Consider the following 22,618-nt stretch of genomic DNA (forward strand, 5'->3'; position numbering starts at 1 on the left):
TTTAGCAGATAAAGACTTGTTTTATTTTAATGATTGATCTGTGTGATCACCAAGACGACTCTGTACAGACAAGAGAAGGTGAGCTTTATTTCCTTGTCTCTTCCTCCTTGGACAAAGTCTTGATGCTTTTTTCTTCTTGGCCTGGAGGTGCTCTTCATGGTAATTGCATGCTTCCTTGATCTTAGACCAGCAGCCTTCTGCCTGGTCAGCCAGGAGCATCTTGTGGGCCTCGTGTGCCTTTAGCAGGTAGATGTGTTCCATGAGAATCTGCCTGTTTTTGAACACACTCCCCTTCACCTTCAGGTACAGGCTGTGATACATGCGGTGATACGTCTTTTTAGATTCACAGTATCTTTGAGCAGCTGGCACAGAATTCCTATTCTCCCCATCCAGCTTACCTTCTCTGGCATTTGAGCATTGGCTGTACCCTTTTTGCTTACCTATGCAAATGTACCTGCCCTTCTGGCAGGCCAAGGTGTTTTTCTGGCAGTGAGCCCAGGAACGGACAGTCACGCTTGTGGATAATCAGCCCATCTTCGATCAGCTTCTGGATCTCTTGACAGGAGTTGGCATGGCTGATTTCATTGGTGTCCAGCCAGACCTTTTTGCTACAGCAGAGGACACTAGAGGCAAGCCTCTTCTGAAGCCTTGAGCCTTGAAGGCTTCTGTTGCAGCAATGAAAGCAAGTATTTTATTTTTTATCTCTTAAATTTCCATTTATCTTTCCCCCATCTTCCATTTTCTTTAATATCTGTGAGTATGTGAAAGTATATTCATAAGAGCTTTTTTATAGGCTATGAATTTCACCACCTCTGTTGTTTCTGGGTCTGTTTTATTGACTAATTTTTCTTTATGAGTTATAGTTCCTGATTACTCACATGTCTAATAATTTTTGATGGATTTTTTGACATTGTTAATTTTACATTTGTGAGTATTGAATTTTGTTTAAGAAGTTATGAACTCATTCTGGTAGGCAGTTAAGTAAGTTGTCTTATGGTTTGGCTTGATGATTTTGAGGCTAGTTTTTAAACTTCTCTGGGGAGAATCTGGAATATCCTTTATCTTTTGGTAATATAATCTCCTTTCTAAAATAAGACTGTTCTGGGTTCTTTTCTGAATGACCTTTATATTTAGTGTGTTCTTTTAATTCTGGGCAGTGGGAAAGATTCCCTGCAGTGTGATACCTCTGGGAATTTTGCTTTTTATTGCTCCCTGGTCATTTTTTTTTCCCCTCAGGAAAGTTTTTGCTGGGTTTTCAAGAATGTTTTGTAAGCAGTCACTGGTTGGCATTTCATGGAACCCTCTAGATAGATTGCTGAACCTTTTCGCTGCATAGCTCCCTTCTCTAGGTACTCTGTAATGCGATTTCCATTTACCTTGATTCTTCACCAAACTTTAATCTCTATTTCTTCAACTCAGCAAAATTGCTTGGTTCTTTGTGAGTTCTTCTTTTCTTGTGCTACAGTCTGACATAGTCTCTAGATCTAAAGTCTGGGTGATGGCAGGGCCTATCTTATTTCTTCTCCTTCTCTTAGGGACCTCAGTATATCCAGTTCTGGAATGCCTGATAGCCACCGTCTGAAAATAGTTTCTTACATTTTGTTGAGTTTTGTAGCTATTTATAGCTGACAGATAATTCTGCACCCTGTCACCTCTGGTGGCTAAAAGCAGAAGTTCTGCAATGTATACTTAAACTTGAAGTTGCTTCAACTTTTGGTATCTTTTGATGTAGCCAAATAGTACCTTCTTGTGCTCCGTTACCTCATTTCTTAAATATTGGTGTTTCCTTGGTATGGGTTTTGTGTTTAGCACTTGGTTTTTCCTTAGACATTTTCTTGATGGTTTTGTCTCTTCTGAAGGTTGTAAGCTATGTGCTGATGACACCAAAAATTATATTTGTAGTTCAGATCTCTTCTGAGTTTTGTAAATCCAGTTGCTTACTGGAAATCTACTTTTAGATGACTAAAATTGAGCCCACCTTGTTCCCCTTCAAACTGATTTTTCCTGTGTTTCCTATCTTAGTAAATGGCATTACCATCCACTCATTTGCAAAAACAAAATATTGCCTTTTTTTTTGTATGGTGAACAATCAAATAGACTGCAAAATTAAAAACTTATAAGCGAAGTCAAAATACAAATGAGAATGTTGATAATCTTATAAAAAGGGCTAGTTTCTTTTGTATACAGATAAGAAAAAGACTGAAAACCCAGTGGAAAAATGAGCAAAGAACAAGGAGGTGATTTAGTTTCTTAATCATATGAAAAGATGCTCAACTTCACTCATAGTTATACAAGTTAACTCGAAACTGAGCTAGTAAGTTTTCATCACAGATTGGCTAAAATCCAAATAATTTGATTAAATATCCTATTGGTGGAACTGTGGGAAAGAAGGGCTCTAATACATTACTTGTTGGAGAATAAATTGGTACAAACTCTATGGAGGACAACTTGCTGAAATCAGTATATGTGTATATATATTTATATAACATACAATTGTAGGTAAAATATACCATAATGTAACTAACAATTTTAATAATTACCATATAGTTATTATAATTGTGATCTTATGTTAGTTATACTACATTATTAAAATTATGTTAATTTTTACATGAGTATATATATACTTATTTGTCAGTATATCTGTTTTTATATTTATGTGTGTATGAATGTATCTGTATTCTCTTGATGTCAGTTTCATTTCTGGGAATTTACTCTGCATATATATTAGCACGTGTATTAATTGACTTATATATACGGTTACTCATTGCTGCCTTGTTTATTGTGTCAAAAGAGAACGTGGATGTCCATAAGCAAAGGACTGGGCAAGTAAGATATGCTGTATTTCTGCAACTGAACAGGATTTAGCTGTAAAAAAGAATGATGATGCTTTGTACAGGTTGAGAATCCCTTATCTGAAATGCTTGGGACCAGAAGTGTTTCAGATTTCTGATCCTTTTTTTTTTTTTTTTTTTTTTGGTATTTTGGAATATTTGCATATACATAATGAGATACCTTATATCTTGGATCTTGTACCCAAGGCCAAACATGAAATTTGTTTTGTATATACGTTACACACATAGCCTCTAGGTAATGTCATACAGTATTTTAAGTCATTTTCTGTATGAAACAAAGTTTGCGTACATTCAAACATCAGAAAGGTGTCACTATCTCTGCCACCTATGTGGACAGTCTGTACGGTTGTTTGGAATCACTGTCATTTTTGTCTCTGAATACATGCTACTGATTAGCAGTCATTTTCTTATACTTATTCATGCTTAAGTACTTAACTGTAAAAAATATGGCATAACATTAATACAGTGGAAAAAAATACGTTCAGGGTAATTAAGCGGCACAGTAGCATGATCAGAATACCTGTATCAGCTTTTAAACAACAGCAGCAACAAACAATGGCAAGCTTTTAGTTTTCGCCTGTGATGCTGATTTTTGATTGAAAGGAACCATTTCTGCTATTTCTTTTTTCTTTTTTTGAGATAGGGTCTAATTCTGCCACCCAGGTTGGAGTGTAGTGGCATAATTTTGGCTTACTACAACCTCCACCTCCTGGGTTCAAGTGATTCTCCTGCCTCAACCTCCCGAGTAGCTGGAACTATAGGCGCCCACCACCACACTCAGCTAATTTTTGTATTTTTACTAGAGACAGGGTTTCACCATCTTGGCCAGGCTGGTCTCGAACTCCTGACCTTGTGATCCGCCTACCTTGGCCTCCGAAAGTGCTGGGATTACAGGCGTGAGCCACTGGCCTTTTTCGTGTTTAATGGGGACAAGGTTTTGCCCTTTACCCAGGCTGGTTTCGAATTCCTGAGCTCAAGTGATCTTCCTACCTCCACCTCCCAAAGTGCTGGAAATACAGGTGTGAGCCACCACGCCCAGCCCATTTCTGCTGTTTTACCATTGGTCAATGAATGAACAACCGGACACTCATTATCAATGTTAAAAACTTATCCGACATCTACTTCTTCCAACTTACTGACAGACTCTGAAGGTTTTTTTTTTTTTTTTTTGTATATGTAAGGAAGTCAAACATCTTTTTTTTTTTTTCCATCTGACATACAGAATCCTTCAAAGTCACTGCCTTGTTCATCATCATTACTGAACATAGTTGCAAGCTAGAGGTTGTGCCAGGTATGCACAACCGTGTGTTTAGATACTGTGTTCCAGTCATTGACAATAGCATATACAGCATTCTAAATGCTAAACTGCTTTTGGGAAAACCTTCCATGCTCATACCTCTGTTCACTGCTGCAAGCAGGCTGTTCAAGAAAGTGTTTTTATATTTACTCTTTATTGTTCTCAGGATACCCTGGTCACATGGTTGAATTAATGAAGTCACATTTGGGGGAAAGTACATGGAATAAACATTATTTTTAATGAGATTTTTCAGCTAGAAGATGAGCAGAACAATTGTCAAGGAATAACAAAATCTTTTAGTCATCATCCAGTCCAGCTTCCCCGCAGCAAACCCAAGCCACTGGTGTAAAATGTTTGTGAAACCAATCAGCAAAGATGTCCGTGGTGACCCATGCCTTTTTGTTAGTATAATAATGAACGCAGTCTTTCCCACAGAGCAGCTTTACATGTAGTTTGCCTTCTGCATTAGCACCTCTCAGCACAATTACTCTGTGCATGGCATTCACATCCTGTAGGGGCTGTAGTCAGCATCTTTCCTGGGGCACTAACACCAAAACTGTGATGTTTCATCAGCATTATAGACCTGTTCTGGTGTCAGATTTTTGTCAGTGATGGCCTTGGCAAACTTATCAATGAATTTCTCTGCTTCTTCATGATCAGCAGTTGCTTTATCACCACAAATCTTTAAGGATTTAATGTTGTCTCTTAAATTTCTGCAGTCAGTCTGTTGAATATTCACATTCCCTTCAATTTTCAGTTCATCATGATATATCTTTGCTTGTTCCACACTCACCATGCCATTAAGTAGTATGTTTTCTCTATGATGATGACAGATTTACTCTTTCCGTACACATTTGAGTCTTCATTTTGGTTTTCTGCAGTTTAAAAAAAATTTTCATTAACTTCTGTTCATTGACACTTCTGCATTGAACTTCAACAATTTATCCTGTTTCTTCAGGTTGTTTATGGTGGTCATTCCAACGCCATGGTCTTTTGTAAGACATTTCCCCCATGCTGCCGTCCAGTTTTTCCAGCAGCTTGACTTTTTGTGCTGGAGATAAGCATAAATGCTTCCTCTTTTTCTATCACTTACTCAGATTTTCAACATTGCCTTTATGCCACAAAACAGAGACTAAGCAAAAAAACCCACAGTGAGTAATGCACAGTCTTTCTTGGCTCTGTGTGGGACATCATGGGGAACCTGCTATTGGTGTATCTGGCCTGTACTTGTGCCATTTTATTACTTCTGTGGATGTGTTTGGGTGGGAGAATCTGTGCATGCATGGAAAAGATATGTCAGAGCTGGAGGGGGCTGGGGAGGTCTTTTTCCCTTAAATTGTGTTATGTGATTATAGTTTGACTGTGACTCATTATATGAGGTCAGGTGTGGAATTTTCCATTGTGGGTATCATGTTGGTGCTCAAAAAGTTTCAGGTCTTGGAGCATTTTGGATTTCAGATTTTCAGATTAGGGATGCTTAACTTGTATGTAAAGATCTCTAACATGGTTTTGTCAAGTGAAAACAGTAGACAGCATAGCAATATTCATAAAGAAGGGTGTGTATAAAATTCTCATATTCAAAGGAGAGGAATTAAGAATATGTGTTCATATTTGTAGAAAGGTTTCACAAGAAACTAATAAAAGTGATTATTAGATTATTAGGAGGTGTTGCTGGCACATGAGGAACAGGGCTTGAAAGGGGAATGTTTACTGTATATGTTTTTGTATCATTTGAATCTTCTGAATATATTAAAATAAAATAAAAAATTTTGTGATAGGTCTTAAAGAAAATATTTTCTTTCTTCTTTTTTAAATCAGTAAACTAAAAAAGCTGAGTGAAGACAGTTTGACTAAGCAGCCTGAGGAAGTTTTTGATGTATTAGAGAAGCTTGGAGAAGGGTAAGTATAAAAAATATGAAAGCATGTAAATATTTTTAGAACAATTTAAAAAATATGGTGTTAATCTTTCAACTAGAAATATATTTGTATGAATTGAATAGTATTTAATAGTAATTAAATCTGGCAGGTGATATTGAATTTTAAAGACTAATTTGTGCTAAATCTGGTAATAGTGTTTTTTTTTTTTTTTTTTAAGAGACATAGGCCATATATATAAAGGAAAAGCAAGAAATGTGCTGTGAAATGATTTTCAAGAGGTTTGTTAGTTCATCCCTTATGGCATTCTCATTAATAGGCTTTAAAGTTTTGACTTTGTTAGGCAAGTGACCATAGGCCATCCTTTTAGACCCTGGGGCTCATTCATTTTGGAAAAAGTAACTATTTGATATGACAAGAATAGTGAGGAAAACAGTATGCATAGGCAGAAGAGTAGTTGACATGGTTTCAAAATAATAGTAGAGAAACATGTCTCGGTTTGAGTGGAGAGAAAGAGAACATTTAATAGAATGGCAAAATATAGGAGAATTTCCAAAATAATAAAAGTTACAAAACAGAATTAAAAGCAACTTAGATCAGCAAGAACAAGGAAAAGGAAATAGAGAAAATAAAAAGGTAAAATAATAAGCTAAACATATGATGGAAGGAATAGACTCAAGTGTATTTTTCAGTAAATGTTAAATCTCTCATTAAAAGTCAAACTGTTAGAGTAAATGAACATGCAAAACCTAGCTATATCCTGTTTATAGGAGATGCATGTAAAACAAATAATGGAAATCTAAGGCTATTTATTATTAATAGAGATGGGATCTTGCTATGTTACCCAGGCTGTTCTCCAACTCCTGGCCTCAAGTGATCCTCCTTCCTCTGCTTCCCAAATTGTTAGAATTGTAGCTGTGGGCCACTGTGCATGGCCTATAAGGATATTTCTTACAAAAAATATTTTGTAAGAGATAAACATATAAATAAAAACAAAAAGTAATATTAGCAATATTTTTATTAAATACATTAAAGTTTAAAAGATTTCAACTAAATAAAGAGATATAGTAGGTAGTGATATCAAAGACAATTTATAACAAAACATGTCAGACAACATAAGAGCTAAATTTATGGCAAATGACCTATTAGTGATGTCAGGGGAATCTAATAAAAGTATAAGTGTATGGGAGATTTCAATGTATCTCTTTTAGAATTGGACAGATATAATAGAGAAAAGAGAAAGGACATGGAGGGATTCAGTGTTATGATGAATAAACTTGATTTTGTAGATACGTAAATATATATAAAGTAAAAATATATAAAGTACCTATATGTCTGTATAACTATGCATATGTATGGTCTTGCAGAGCTTTTTTGGTGGATGTTCATGGACCATTGATAGAAGTTACAAATTCTAAAAAATAGAGATTTTTACGTGTCACATTTTCTGATTGTATTAAGCTGTTCTTGTGCTGCTATTAAAAAAATACCTGAGTCTGGTAATTTATAAAGAAAAATTTAATTGGCTCATGGTTCTGCAGACACTACAAAAAAAGCATCTGCTTCTGGAAGGGCCTCAGGAAGATTATAGTCATGGAAGAAGGCAAAGAGGGAGCAGATGTCTCACATGGTGAAAGCAAGAGCAAGATAGGGCAGGGGAGGTGGCACACACTTTTATTTTTGTCATTTTTAATGATTTTATTTTATTTTATTTTTTGAGACAGAGTTTTGCTCTTGTTGCTCAGGCAGGAATGCAGTGGTGTGGTCTCAGTTCACCGCAACCTCTGCCTCCTGGGTTCAAGTGATTCTTCTGCCTCAACCTCTTGAATAGCTGGGATTACAGGTGCCTGCTGCCACCCCCAACTAATTTTCATATTTTTAGGAGAGACAAGGTTCCACAGTGTTGGCCAGGCTGATCTTGATCTCCTTACTTCAGGTGATCTGCCCACCTTGGCCTCCCAAAGTGTTGGGATTGCAGGCATGAGCTACTGCACCTGGCCTGCCACAGAGTTTTAAACAATTACATCTTGTGAGAACTATCAAGGACAGCACCAAGCCATGAGGGAACTACCCCTGTGACCCAGACATCTCCTAACAGGTTCCACCTCCAGCACTGGGGATTACATTTCAACATGAGATTTGGAGAGGACAAATATGCAAACCGTATCACTGGTTAAACTCACTAAATTAGAAATAAGGAGTTATAATATGACAAAATCCATACCAACTGGAAATTAGGAAACATAATCTAAGGTAACCCGATGATTGAAGAGGATATTATAAATTATCTACAAAACAGGAAAAAGGAGAATACATTGTGCCAATATCTATGGAATGCAGCAGAACTAATTAAGAGAAAAGTTTTAAATTCTTTCATTACTAAAGAAGAAATGCAAAAAATAAACTTAGTGCTTATTCAAATAACTTAGAAAAATTATAAAACATACCAAAAGAAACTGAAGATTGAATTAAAAGAAAAAACTGAAATTAATGAGTTAGAAAAAATTAGAAATGATAAATATGGGCCGGCACAGTGGCTTATGCCTGTAATCCCAACCCTTTGGGAGGTTGGGGTGGGTGAACCACCTGAGGTCAGGAGTTTGCAACCTGCCTGATCAATATGGTGAAACCTGGTCTCTGCTAAAAATACAAAATTAGCTGGGCTTGGTGGCATGTGCCTGTGATCCCAGCTACTCAGAAGGCTGAGACAGGAGAATTGCTTGAATCCAGGAGGTGGAGGTTCAGCGAGCTGAGATCGTGCCATTGCACTCCAGGCTAGGTGACAGAGCAACACTCTGTCTCAAAGAAAAAAAAAAAGAAATTATATATATATGCTTTTGAACAGATCAATAAAATAGTTAAATCTCGTAAAGAAAATGTTGACTAAAGAAAATAGAGCAAAAATATAGATTTGGAATAAAAAGGAAGATTTGCCAGTGATAGAGAAATGATTAAATATCTGTTAATTATAAAGGTACCAACTCATAGCATATTATTTACAATAGCCAAAATGTAGAAACAACCCAAATGTCCATCTACTATCCCAGATGAATAAGCAAAATGTGATATGTCTGTAGAGTGACCTTTTAGCTATAAAAAGGAGTGAACTATTGATATATGTTACAGTGTAGTTGCACCTACAAAATATTATGCTAAGTGAAGGAAGCCAGATACAAAAGGTCACATATTGTATGATTTCATTTATATGAAGTATCTAGAATGGATAAATCTATAGAGACAGAAAGAAGGTTCTCTATGTTTTGGAACTAAATACAGATAATTGTTACACAGCATTTTGAACGCACTAAATGCCGCTGAATTGTATGCTTTAAAATGTTTAAAATAGTCAATTTTATGTTGTGTATATTTTACCTCCTCCCCTCCAGAAGGGTGCCAAGTATGTTTTATATAGTGTTTAAATGGCACTTACAGGTTTTTTTTTTTTTAAGATGAAGATAGTGTAAAACTTTAATATCAAATGCATAATACATGTATAATAAAATAAAACTATAATTCAGCCTTTCTTTGTTACTCATGGTAACTGTTCCCACTTTGTGAGACAAGGTGGGACTCACCTGAGGGTGAATAGATGTTGCCACTTCTCTTGTTTTGGGATCCCATTATCTATTAAACTCAAGGAGCCAGTTTCACTGTTGGCAAATTTGTCATCTTTCTCCTGCACTAACAGAGCTTTCATCAGTGCTGATATCCTCTGGACCCTTTTCGTAAACATAGGGAGTGTGTAAGCATGGCACAAATAATATATATCCTTTCTAGTATCCCATTTCCTTGAGCCTTTGGTCTCCTTCCTTCAGTGTATACTGAGACTCACTTAGCATTTCACTTACTCTGGGCCACTTTTGAGTCCAGGTTTTAGTTAACAGCTGAGCAACTGTTAGGGACACCCCCAACTGTTTGAGCTAACACACTGAGTCTGGAATTTCTGGTTTTGCATCAATAAATTCTTTCTCTCTGGAAATCTTAGAATTTGTTCTAACACATATTCTTTAGGGTTCTGATAAAAATTGGCAAAATCTTACAACTTTTTTAGTGTGAATAGTAGCTGCTGGGGTTAAATTTTATACTTGTCTCCCTGGTGTCTATGGGAGTTGAGTATAACTTTGGGTCTGGAAGCAATGGGAAGTGGTGGTGGAGTGGTTTGGAGGACCAGTCCATTCTCCTGAAAAGTGACTGCCTCAGGAGGTAGATAGAGTCTTCAGGCATTGTAAGGTTAATTTTTCTCAGACAGGAGGGCAGAGTTGCTTTTGATAGCAAGGGAGGCTTGATAGGATTTGGGGGTTCAAGGTACTCAGATTATTGAGACTCTGTCTAAATGTCCTAATACCGGTTCTCTAGGTACCAGTCTTTACTGTTACATGCCTTAACTTTAACATAATAGACCTGGTGGTGATGTGAATTCAACTTGCAATGTAATTCACCTTCCACTAAGACTCTAGCTGGAGTTTGTTTTACAGAAATCTCAACTCTGTTTCTGCAAAAAATTAAGAAATTCAGAAGTTTTCTGATTCTCTCAGTCTTGAGCAGTTCATTTAAACCTTTGGCTTGTTATGTTTGTTTTGTAACTTTTCAAGTGCAGAGGCAGCAGGCCATTCTATAGTCCTTGTACTTTATTTTCACCAAGCATTGTATTGATACTGCTACTTGGTCTTTCAAAGCTTTGCTTAGTCTCCAGGCAACTAAGGGTGGTAATTTAAATAACTGTTTTGCCACTGAATGCCATAGACCAACAGTATTCTATTTGTTACTTGTATTGAAGTCATTACTGTCTGCACATCTCTATTTGTCTGTTTTCACGCTGCTGATAAATACATACCTGAGACTGGGCAATTTACAAAAGAAAGAGGTTTAATCGACTTACAGTTCCACATGGCTAGGGTGGCCTCATAATCATGGCAGAAGGCAAGGAAGAGCAGATCACATCTTACATGGATGGCAGCAGGCAAAGAGAGAGCTTGTGCTGAGAAACTCCCATTTTTACAACCATCAGATCTTGTGAGACCCATTCACTATCCTGAGAACAGCATGAGACTCAAGTCATTTTCACTGAGTCCTTACCACAACACATGGGAATTATGGTAGCTACAAGGTGAGATTTGGATGGGGACACAGAGCCAGACCATATCAACATCTAAGAAAGAACGAATTCAAGATTCCCATCTTAAAGATTCTTTCCCTTGGAACCACTTCTACCAAAAACTGTATTGCTATCAGGATATAGTCAGGAAAAGAGAAGCTACTCTATATACTCTAATATAAAGAGTTTAGTAATAAAGTTAGGAGCTCAAATGAATTGTGGAGGGGCCAGGGATGCAAAGCTTATGAAAACTCTTGCTAAAGGTTGAAGGTCGAAGTCAGCATTGAAGATCTCAGCCTGAAGCATTGAAGTGGGTGTTTCTCAAAAGCTCTCTGGAAATCTGCTGGAATCCTGCAGTCTTGAGAAACTCCCACCAAGTACGTCAGTGTGTAACAGTGGTGGGTGTAGGAAGTGCAGCAGGAAGCCTCTGTGCACTTCGTATCTTGTCACTTTGTATCTGTGCCTGTTACAAGTGTATCTGGAGAAAAAATAGTTTCTCCTTTTGTATTTACACATGCGTATTCTTCTCACTGGCAGATTTTTATGAGGAATCATTGAGGGAAGCAGATTCTGGGAAATGCGGATTGCAGCTTCTCTTTCATAGTTCTGAGGAGTCCTTAGAAAGGAGTGATGATGTTGCCTACTTGACATGAGATGATCTAGCACTGAATTCTATGTTAGCTTTTGAAGGAAATGCACATGCACACATTCGGCTTTTAAGGGGAGATACACACACATACACTCCCAAGAATCCAGCCCAATTTGACTTTGGGTACCAAACCAAATTAAGTTACTCCAGAGAGCCCAAAGAAACAGAGGAGAGGATAAAATATAGTTTATTGAAGTAGCTGCTTTATCACTTATTTGTCTCTTTTTCACTTATTTAAAAAGTATAAATTTGAAAGGGATTCTGCATAGATTGCTAATACTAGGAAACATTCCATGTCTTCCACCGGCTTGCTCTTCTTTCTCTTCTGTAGAAAAATATGGTGAGAAAAAGATGATTTTTCAGGTCAGGATGTGTTTGAATTCTGGCCCTTCTGGTCTATTTCTCTTCTTTTAATGACAATAATAGTGTTTTTCCTTATGATTGTGAAGGTTAAGTTTCATGATGCAACTAGTATAGGACCTGGTTTATAGTAAGAACTCAGTACATAGTAGTGTTTAAGCTCGTTTCAAAGTTCATACTAAGATACAAATGGCTTCTTCCTTCTTTGTTTTTGCTTTTAAAAACACATGAATATTCAGGTGGCTAAGTTTCAGGAGATAGGTTTTGGGCAAGTGACTATCAGACCCTGTTCCTCATTTTATTTACCTGTGTGTAGTTTTTCCCTTGAAGAAAAGGTAATGAAAAGAACATTATTTTTTTAAAGAGACCTTGAATCTGTAAATCACGTACAAGCAGATGGCTGCAGATTGCCTGCTTCTCTAACTTTGATGTTAATGTGGTCCCCAGCTGGAGGTTTTAACTGTTAAGTACTCTGAACAGAGGTGTGATTTTTTTGATATTCTGGGGGTCATTTTGCTTGAGATAGCATTTTCTCCTAATTTGAGGCTTTGGCTATTTTTAATGTACATTTTATTCTTTTAATTTCCATTCATATCTTCTTAATGCTGCATTTGTTTGAGTTGACAAAACGTTAGTCTATTTGTGTCATTCATAAGAAAAATAGGCACTCATTATATATTAACTTGATGATTTTTAAGTCTGTAGTTGAAGCAATAAAGCTAAGATATAATTCATTAACTTTTAAAATTCTTCTTTACTTTGATTTTTAAAAATCATTTAAATAGTATTTTAAACTAGAAAAGACTACAGAAAAGTCATAGTAGACTTGTAATCTTATAGTTATGATATTTGATAGGAAAAAATAATTTTTTTTTTTTTTTTTTTTTTAGGTCTTATGGAAGTGTATTTAAAGCAATACACAAGGAATCTGGTCAAGTTGTCGCAATTAAACAAGTACCTGTTGAATCAGATCTTCAGGAAATAATCAAAGAAATTTCCATAATGCAGCAATGTGACAGGTATGAAGAGATTTTATTTCTTTGTTTACCCTTGTTTTGATAAGTTTTGCTAATAACATATAACAAAATTTATTCTTTGATCATCTGTTTAGTTTTCATTTCAGTTCTTTTCTTTTCTTTCTTTCTTTTTTTTTTTTGAGGTAAAATTTTGCTCTTGTTGCCCAGGCTGGAGGGCAGTGGCATGATCTCGGCTTACTGCAACCTCCGCCTCCCGGGTTCAAGCAATTCTCCTGCCTCAGCCTCTTGAGTAGCTGGAATTACAAGCATATGCCACCACACCTGCCTGATTTTGTATTTTTAATAGAGGTGGGATTTCTTCATGTTGGTGAGGCTTGTCTCCAACTCCTGACCTCAGGTAATCTGCCTGCCTCAGCCTCCCAAAGTGCAGGGATTATAGGCATGAGCCACCACACCAGGCTTAGTTTTCATTTCTGACTTCTCATTGGAAGTGAGATTAATCCTTTAAGGAAGGTGAGGATGGCTTTGTCAAGTGTCTTTAGGAGTTACAGCTCTTTGCAGCTTTTCTGCTTACAATCAGAAAGGAGGCTGGATGTGGTGGCTCATGCCTGTAATCTCAACCCTTAGCGAGGCCAGAGCATCGAGGGCAAAGGAGCCCAGGAGTTCAAGGCCAACCTGGGCAACATAGTGAGATCCTTTCTCTACCGAAAAAGAAAAAATTAGGCAAGTGTGGTAGCTTGGACTTGTAGTCCTAGCTACGTGGGAAGCTGAGGTGGGGTGATTGAGGCCAGGAGTTCAAGGCTATGATTCCACCGCTACACTACAGCCTGGGCATTTTTAGGACAAATTTATGAGTCAAAAGAAGTTTTTGATGTTAAAAGGGTCATTTAACAGTCTGTCTTATATAATCACTTTTACAAATTAAGAAGTTATGTTTTATGTAAATCTAATTATATTCTACAAACATTCAGTGAGCATCCCCAGTTGACCGGGTACTTTGCTAAGATCTAGGAATGCCAAAAGAACTAAGATACTTTTTTCTTTTTGAGAGGCCGGTAGTGAGGTTGGGAAGACAAATATATACATAAATAGCTGTAATATAGCACACTAATTGTACAGACTCTTGCATGACTGATGTGAGAAGAAGTCAGGGCATCTTCCTCAGCCAGTAGAGCCAGGAAATTTGGAATGCTGACAAAGAATTAATATGGTAAAGACATGGAGTGATAAGGGAGAGTCAAGGGAATTAACAGGTAGAAAGGTAAAAACAGCTCATTGGGGTGTGCTCTTCTGAGAAGATTTAGAATGATTGGAGTAGAAAGTATGGGACAGAGAATAGAATGAAATGAGGTTGGATAGTTAAATGGAGCTGATGGTGAGAAGAGTTTTATGCAATGTTAAGTAGCCTAGGCTTTATTCTATAAGGGATGCAGAGTGTATAAATATGACTGTATTTAATCTAAAGTTACTTAACTACAGAGGAATTTATTATTCTTCCTTAGCAAAAGGTCTGCGGGACAGCAGCAACAAAGTAACAGCCATGTCTCAGACTTCTTTTCTTGTACTTCCCCATCCTTAGCATATGGTTTGTCCTCATGCTTATTATCTCATGGCTACAACAGGGCTGTATAATCCCAGCTTTATGTCTGCATTCCAGGCAGGAGGAAGAAAGGAAGAAGCAGAGAAGGGGATTTCCCAGAAACCTTCAGCTTCAGTCTTATTTGTCAGAATTTTTTCATGTGTGACTTAGAGCTGGTGACATAGGGTAGTCTGGATACATTGTTACCCCTCATCAATTCAGGGCCTTGTAATTAAGAGATTTATGGAAAGCTTTCTCTCCTAGCACTACATAGGATCTATAGACTATAAACTTTTTGGCTAATGAAGTGACTGAATAATCCTAGAGGAACTTTGCTGCTTTAATCTATTTAATTTTGCTTTTCTTTAGTGTATGCTGTATATTTAAATTACATTACATATTTTCCATAGCATGTGAAATTCAAGTGATTATAGAAAAAAAGGTACATTCCTCAGCTGTGGTTCCCACAATCTGATATAGAATAGGAGATGACATAGCATAGTGCTCGGCCAATCAGGTATGCTTTATACTTGCCTGATGCTAGTATTATTTTGTTATTATGGTTAAAAATAGTTCAGGGATTAGCGCTGTACTTTGAATATTGTCTAGGAAAGTCAGGGTCTCAAATATTACTATTACATATCTCTTCCCTTAATCTTCGTACGTCTTTCTTGGAACCTGTCAACTCTTGCTCAGATTTCTGTACCAGTTTCTTATTTGTTCACTTCGTCTTTCATTTTTTGCCTCCTCCAACCCATGATCTTCATTGAAGCTAGAGTGTTCTTTCTAAAATGCAAATCGAATCAAGCATTCCCTGTTTAAAACCTGTGGCTCACCATTGCCTCCTTAAATCCAGTCTCCGAAGAGTGGTGTACAGGGTCCTTCATGTTCCAGCTAGTGCTTATACCTCCAGTCTCTTACCTGAGTTTCTCATTCAAATGCCTGCTTACTTGTATTCTCTATCATCTGAGTCTTAAGTTCCTTGAGTTTGGGGATTATATTTTACTCATTGTCTTTGGATCCTGCCACATAATGGTTACTCAGATACTAATGAGTACTTCTATTTAATAATTTCTGTTTGGGCAACTCAACTAGAATATCCAGAGGGAATTACACATTTAACATTCTAAAACCAGTTTTAAACATTCCAGACAAGCCCTTCAAATTCCTATGTGTCAAAGGCATCATCATCTACTTAGTCTTTTAACAAGACTTGAGAGTCATTTTTTATTCCTTTTTGTGATACTTCTGATGATACTGAGTCTTGTAGATTTTCCTTCTGAAATGCCATCACTATCTATCTCTATTATTCTCTTCATTCCTTAAGAAAAGCAATCATCTCTATTGTTTTATTAGCACCTGTTCAGTGCCTAGCACTATGCGTTTTGATGAATGAATGAGTGGGCATAGTATGTATGAGAAGTATGAGGAAGAGCATTACAAATTGAAGGAACCCCAGGGAAATCAGGTATTTATTCTTGTTATGTACTTTAAGCTTTGAAAAGGAAAGAAAAGTAAAGAATACAATGGGAAGATAATGGGAATAGAATTCAAGAACTTTTGTAAACACTTCACAGCAGAATACCTTGCACATTCTGCTATAAAGTGGTATAAAAGTTCTAGAATTCTTTATTTGAGGTACTTCTCAAATATTTATTGAACAAAATAAATGGTGAAGCAAATATAAGTGAAAAATGGTTTCTGCCTTTTATTAGATTTTGCTGTCAAATACATATTGTAAGTATGAAGTTGCAAAGGATCAAAAAATTAGTTGATTAAAAGACGCTAAAAGATAGGGCAAGTAAAAAATAAATTAGGGCTGTGCATGGTGGTTCATGCCTGTAATCTTAGCACTTTAGGAGGCCAAGGCGGGTGCATCATCTGAGGTCAGGAGTTCGAGACCATCCTGGCCAACATGGCAAAACTCCGTCTCTACTAAAAATAAAAAAATTAGCTGGACACGGTGGTGGGCGCTTGTAATTTCAGCTATTTGGGAGGCTGAAGGAGAAGAATCACTTGAACCTGGGAGGCAGAAGTTGCAGTGAGCTGAGATTGCGCCACTGCTCTCCAGCCTGGGTGACAGAGTAAGACTCCGTCTTAAAAAAAAAAAAAAAGGAAATAACAGGAACAAACTTGGATTTGAGCTACCAATTACTAGTATTACTGTAAACATGTTATTAAGAAATTAGCATAAAAATGAGTGGAAGGAAACAGTATGAATTGAAGAATTCCCACATAATGCACTGAAATTTTGGTAATTTTGGTTAGGGAAAATAAGATGTGCGGTTCTGAAGTTTAACTACTTTCTTAATACATTCAGCTATTTGGGAATTTGGTAAATTGTCTTGCTTTCTACACTCAATAAAAATACCAAAGGAGGTATTTTAATCTTTTTTTTTTGGTTCATTTTAAGTGAATATTTAATAATGGACTGAATACTGCACGTTGGCATAAACATTGAAGGGAACCCATCTGCTTTGTTTATTGCTGAATGTTCAGTGCCCAGTTCAGTACCAGGTACAGAGTAGACATTTAATAAATAAATATTTATTTTTATTATACTTTAAGTTCTGAGATACATGTGCAGATCTTGCAGGTTTGTTACACAGGTATACATGTGCCATGGTGGTTTGCGGAATTCATCCCCTGCATCGTCTTCATTAGGTATTTCTCCTAATGTTATCCCTCCCCAGTCCTCCCACCCTCTGCTATCCCTCCCCTAACCCCCTCCCACCCCTGGACAGGCCCTGGTGTGTGATGTTCCCCTCACTGTGTCTGTGTGTTCTCATTGAATAGCACGCACTTATGAGCGAGAACATGCAGTGTTTGGTTTTCTGTTCTTGTGTCAGTTTGCTGAGAATGATGGTTTCCAGCTTCATCCATGTCCCTGCAATGTACTTGAACTCATCCTTTTTTGTGACTGCATAGTATTCCATGGTATATGTGTGCCACATTTTCTTTGTCCAGTCTATTATTGATGGGCATTTGGGTTGATTCCACGTCTTTGCTATTGTAAACAGTGCTGCAATAAACATACATGTGCGTGTGTCTTTATAATGGAATGATTTATAATCCTTTGGATGTATACCCAATAATGGGATTGCTGAGTCAAGTGGTATTTCTGGTTCTAGATCTTTGAGGAGTTGCGCCACTGTCTTCCACAATGGTTGAATGAATTTACACCAACAGTGTAAAAGTGTTCCTATTTTTCCACGTCCTGTCCAGCATCTGTTGTCTCCTGATTTTTTTTAATGTTCGCCATACTAACTGGCATGAGATTGTATCTCAGTGTGGTTTTGATTTGCATTTCTCTAATGACCAGTGATGATGAGTTTTTTTCATATGTTTGTTGGCTGTATGTCTTATTTTGAGAAGTGTCTGTTCATATCTTTTGTCCACTTTTTGATTTTTTTTTTCCTTGTAAATTTGTTTTAAGTTCTTTGTAGATTCTGATTATTAGCCTTTTGTCAGATGGGTAGATTGCAAAATTTTTGTCCCATTCTGTTGGTTGCTGGCTCACTCTAATGATAGTTTCTTTTGCTGTGCAGAAGCTCTTAAGTTTAATTAGATCCCATTTGTCTATTTTGGCTTTTTTTGGCATTGCTTTTGGTGTTTTAGTCATGAAGTCCTTGCCTGTGCCTTTGTCCAGAATGGTATTGCCTAGGTTTTCTTCTAGAGTTTTTATGGTTTTAGGTCTTATGTTTAAATCTTTAATCTATCTGGAGTTAATTGTTTAAGGTGTAAGGAAGGGATCCAGTTACAGCTTTCTGCATATGGCTAGCCCAGTTTTCTCACCACTACTTATTAAATAGGGAATTCTTTCCCCATTGCTTGTTTTTGACAGGTTTGTCAAAGATCAGAGGGTTGTAGATATGTGGATAAATCGTAGAATGTTAGTGCTGGACCACACTTTTGTGGGTCAGCTAGTTTAGTTTTTTTCCAATCATACTGTGCTCTAAGGAGGTACTTTTAGGGTTGTCTCCTTTACTGAAGAATGGAGTAGAATCAGAACCTCATTATTGCTTTTTTTTTTTTTTTTTTTAATATAGAGGACTCTTGAAATTTTTATTTGAGGAAAAGTCTTATAGTGCTAAAGCATATTTAAAAACAATTTTGCAGGTACAGAAAATGACACCTAGAGCTTTTACATGAATTACCCAAGATCACACTGCTAGTTAGTAACTGAGATGCAATAAGAACCCACGTTTACCCTACTCCAGGGCCAGTGTTGAAGAAAGCAATGCCTGTACAAAGATTCCAACAGTTCAAAGTGAAGCATCTCAAGGCATGAGGCAATAGCTGGTTAGCAATACTATGTGCCAGGTAATATGGATACGAGGGAACCACAATTGACATAGCCCCTACCCTCCCGGTGCTTATATGCCGGAGAAGGAACTTTTCATATCTAAACAAAGAGAAATACATTTTTATGACTCAGAACACACACTTATCCCCTTTCTACTCATTCAACTAATATGTATTGAGTGCCACCTACTCCTAAGTCTAGCCCGGATGTGTTCTTAGAAGAGATATAACAAAGAATGGGTCTCAGGCTTTAGAGAGACTTTCACTTAGCTGGAAGAGAGAGTTGAATGGGTAGGCTGTTTTAATACACAGTGTGGTAAGAGCTGTGATGGGATAGATATGGGGAACTCCGTGGGTTGGAAGAGATACCTGACACCTCATGTTTGGGGATTCAGGGAAAGCTTTCCCAGGGAGGTCATGCCTAAGCTGAGTCCTGATTGATGAGTTAGGTTTGCTGAGCAAAAGGAAGAGACAACTCTTATGGCAGAATAGAGCGTTTCCTCCTGGCCTGTTCAGTGTGTCCCTGAGCATCCCCTGGCTTCTGTCAGAGCGTGCTACACTCTTACCTGTTGTTTCTAGGTAAGATGCAATTTGAACACTGTTTCTGAGGAAGATTCCACATATGAGTAGAACATAATGGCATTGCATATGTAGGCAGAAGCCTGACCATGGAGGGCCTCAAAATAAAGGTAAAGAGAATGGGTTTTGTTTGATATACAAGAAAAAAAGATCAGTGAAGAATTTTAAGTAGAGGAATAACATGATGTAATTTATACTTTGAAGGTTTCTGTGGCTGCTGAATGAAAGCTCAATTGTAGGGACGCAAATGTGAATATAGGGAGACCAATTAAAAAGTGATTTTAGTCCATGCAGGAGATTGTATTAAGCATATCTTTTTATGTTCTGTATTCTTAATGCTTTGATATCTGGGACCTTGCTAAAACTGAAGCGACTGCCCTTCTCAGGGTTAGCTAATTCCTAGAGACAGCAAACTAACTCCCATGTGAGGATGTCTTTCATATGCACATCAACCTATCTAGACCCCAGACCACCCCACCACCTCCATGGTCACACTCTAGGGTCAACTTTTCCCCTGCCCAGATTGCCCCAGGGCTAGGTACCAGACAACCAGAGAAAACCCCATTCCCCAGAACCCACTTGAAGTACTCAAAGTAGCCAACCCTAAACCTGTTTTACCCTGTCTCAACTGTTCTCTCCCACAGAAACCACATAAAGATTCTTGCCCACTTTCTCTCCCCTCACTTTCTCTGCCTCCTAACTAACCCTTCTAACTGTCCCTGTGGAGCCCCCTGTGACACAGCACACCTCCTCCTCTTGGGAGCTGTACGTATAGCAGTATATCTTTTTAATAGCAATAGTCTCTTGATCTGTTGGCCTCATGATATGTGAGTAATAATAAAATACACATTTTAAAAGATGTTGGTGGCTTGGATTAAAGTGAGTATAGGAGAAATACAAAAAATTAGCCAGGTGTGGTGGCACACACCTGTAATCCCTGCCTCAGGAGGTTGAGGCAGGAGAATCGCTTGAACCCAGGAAGCAGAGGTTGTGCTGAACCAACCTGGTGAAACCCTATCTCTACTAAAACTACCAAAATTAGCTGAGCGTGGTGATAGAGGCTTGTAATCCCAGCTACTTGGGGGGTGAGGGATGAGAATTGTTGGAACCCGGGAGGCAGACACTGCAGTGAATCGACATGGTGCCACTGCATTCTAGCCTAGGTGGCAGAGTGAGACTCTATCTTGGAAAAAAAAAAAAGAGAGAATTTTTTTCTCTGGAGGATATGCAGTCTGTCCACTGGTGGAGCGAAGCTTAACTCTGAATCTGTATCAGAGTCACTGGTAGAGCTTTTAAAAACCTAGAATTAGAACCTCAAAGGAGTATGTGCTTGGGTCACAGGTGGTTCTGATGCACAGCCAGGTGTAGGAACACTACTCCCTGTAAAAGTTTCCACATAGGCTCAGTACGTCAAAGGAGTACATGTAAAGAAATTTTGTTTTTATGTTTCCCATATATTGAAGTTCTACATCTGTATTTAATTTCATTTGTTTGTAAATAAGCAGTTTTCTTAAATGGTTCATTTATGAACTCCTAATGCATACTTTCCATTCCCAAGACCTAGCAAAGCTAAGTATGCCTGGAAATTTAACGTATGAGATAGAGAGTGATCAGAGATATGGGTACAAGGTAGACTTTGGAAGAACTTATGTGTGATATGGAGCAGATAGGACCTTTTCCTTTGGGGAATGGAGAGCTATTGGAGTATTTTTGTTTAACTAGAGGAGCAGAATGATCAGCTTATTTTACGTTTGTTTTAAAGTAAGGTACCTTGTGAACTGTATGTAGCATGGATTCGAAGTGGGGAGAAAACTGAAAAAGAGACCAGTGGGGAGCAAGTCTGTGTAAGAGGTAATGGAGGGATAAAACAGGATTGAATTTAGGCCCTTCAGCTCTAACCACTCTGTTCTACCTTAGACTTCAAGACATAATCATTTTTTTTTTTGTATTTTTTATTTCTTGCCTTTGTTTTTAATATAAAATTTAATTATAACAGAAAAATTTTTAAGTTTTATTTTTAAATGACTGATATTTTTATTATTTATTTTTAACTTTTATTTTAAGTTCAGGGGTACATGTGCAGGTTTGTTACATAGGTAAACTTGTGTCATGGGGCTTTGTTGTGCAGATTATTTTATCACCCAGGTATTAAGTCTAGTACCCATTAGTTGTTTTTTTGGATCCTCTTCCTCTTTCCACCCTCCACCTTCTGATAGGCCCCAGTCCCCAGTGTGTGTTGTTCGCTCTGTGGCATGATCTCAGTTCACTTTAACCTCCGCCTCCTGGGTTCAAGCAATTCTCCTGCCTGAGCCCCCCAAGTAGCTGGGATTATAGGCACGTGCCACCATACCCAGCTAATTTTTGTATTTTTAGTAGAGATGGAGTTTCACCATGTTGAACAGGATGGTCTCGATCTCTTGACCTTGTGATCTGCCTGCCTCGGCCTCCCAGAATGTTGGGATTACAGGCATGAGCCACTGTGCCCGGCCTGTCTTGATAGTTTCTTTTGCTGTACAGAAGCTGTTTAGTTTTATTAGATCCCATTTGCCAATTTTTGCTTTTGTTATTGCTTTTGGTGTCTTCATCATGAAATCTTTGCCCATGTGTATGTCCTGAATGGTATTGCCTAGGTTATCTTCCAGGATTTTTATAGTTTGGGGTTTTACATTTAAGCCTTTAATCCATCTTGAGTTTAATTTTTGCATGTGGTATGGGAAGGGGTCTAGTTTTAATCTTCTGCATATGGCTAGCCAGTTATCCCAGCATCATTTATTGAATAGGTAATCCCTTTTCTACTGTCTGTTATTGTCACATTTGTCAAAGTTCACATATTTGTAGTATTGTGGTCTTATTTCTGGGTTCTCTATTCTGTTTCCTTAATCTATGTTTCTTTTTTTTTTTGTATCATTACCATGCTGTTTTGGTTACTGTAGCCCTGTAGTATAGTTTGAAGTCAGGTAGCATGATGCCTCCAGCTTTGTTCTTTTTGCTTAGGATCGCCTTGGCTATTCGGGCTCTTTTTTTGCCTCCATGTGAATTTCAAAATAGTT

General features: G+C 37.6%; 1 protein-coding gene and 1 pseudogene across 1 annotated transcript in view; one reads left to right on the top strand and one right to left on the bottom strand.

The window, feature by feature from the left end:
* The window catches only part of STK3 (serine/threonine kinase 3), a 352,673-nt gene that overhangs the window by 45,362 nt on the left and 284,693 nt on the right, over positions 1–22,618 (top strand). The window contains exons 2-3 of the mRNA XM_039464621.2: positions 5,968–6,048; positions 13,019–13,147. Coding sequence (XP_039320555.1) covers positions 5,968–6,048; positions 13,019–13,147 — 210 coding nt within the window. The remainder of the gene's footprint in view (positions 1–5,967; positions 6,049–13,018; positions 13,148–22,618) is intronic.
* On the bottom strand, positions 86–4,945 carry LOC104650094 (large ribosomal subunit protein eL19-like; annotated as a pseudogene).

Source organism: Saimiri boliviensis, chromosome 15 (genome assembly GCF_048565385.1).
Source record: "Saimiri boliviensis isolate mSaiBol1 chromosome 15, mSaiBol1.pri, whole genome shotgun sequence".
In the NCBI taxonomy this organism is placed as follows: Eukaryota; Metazoa; Chordata; class Mammalia; order Primates; family Cebidae; genus Saimiri; species Saimiri boliviensis.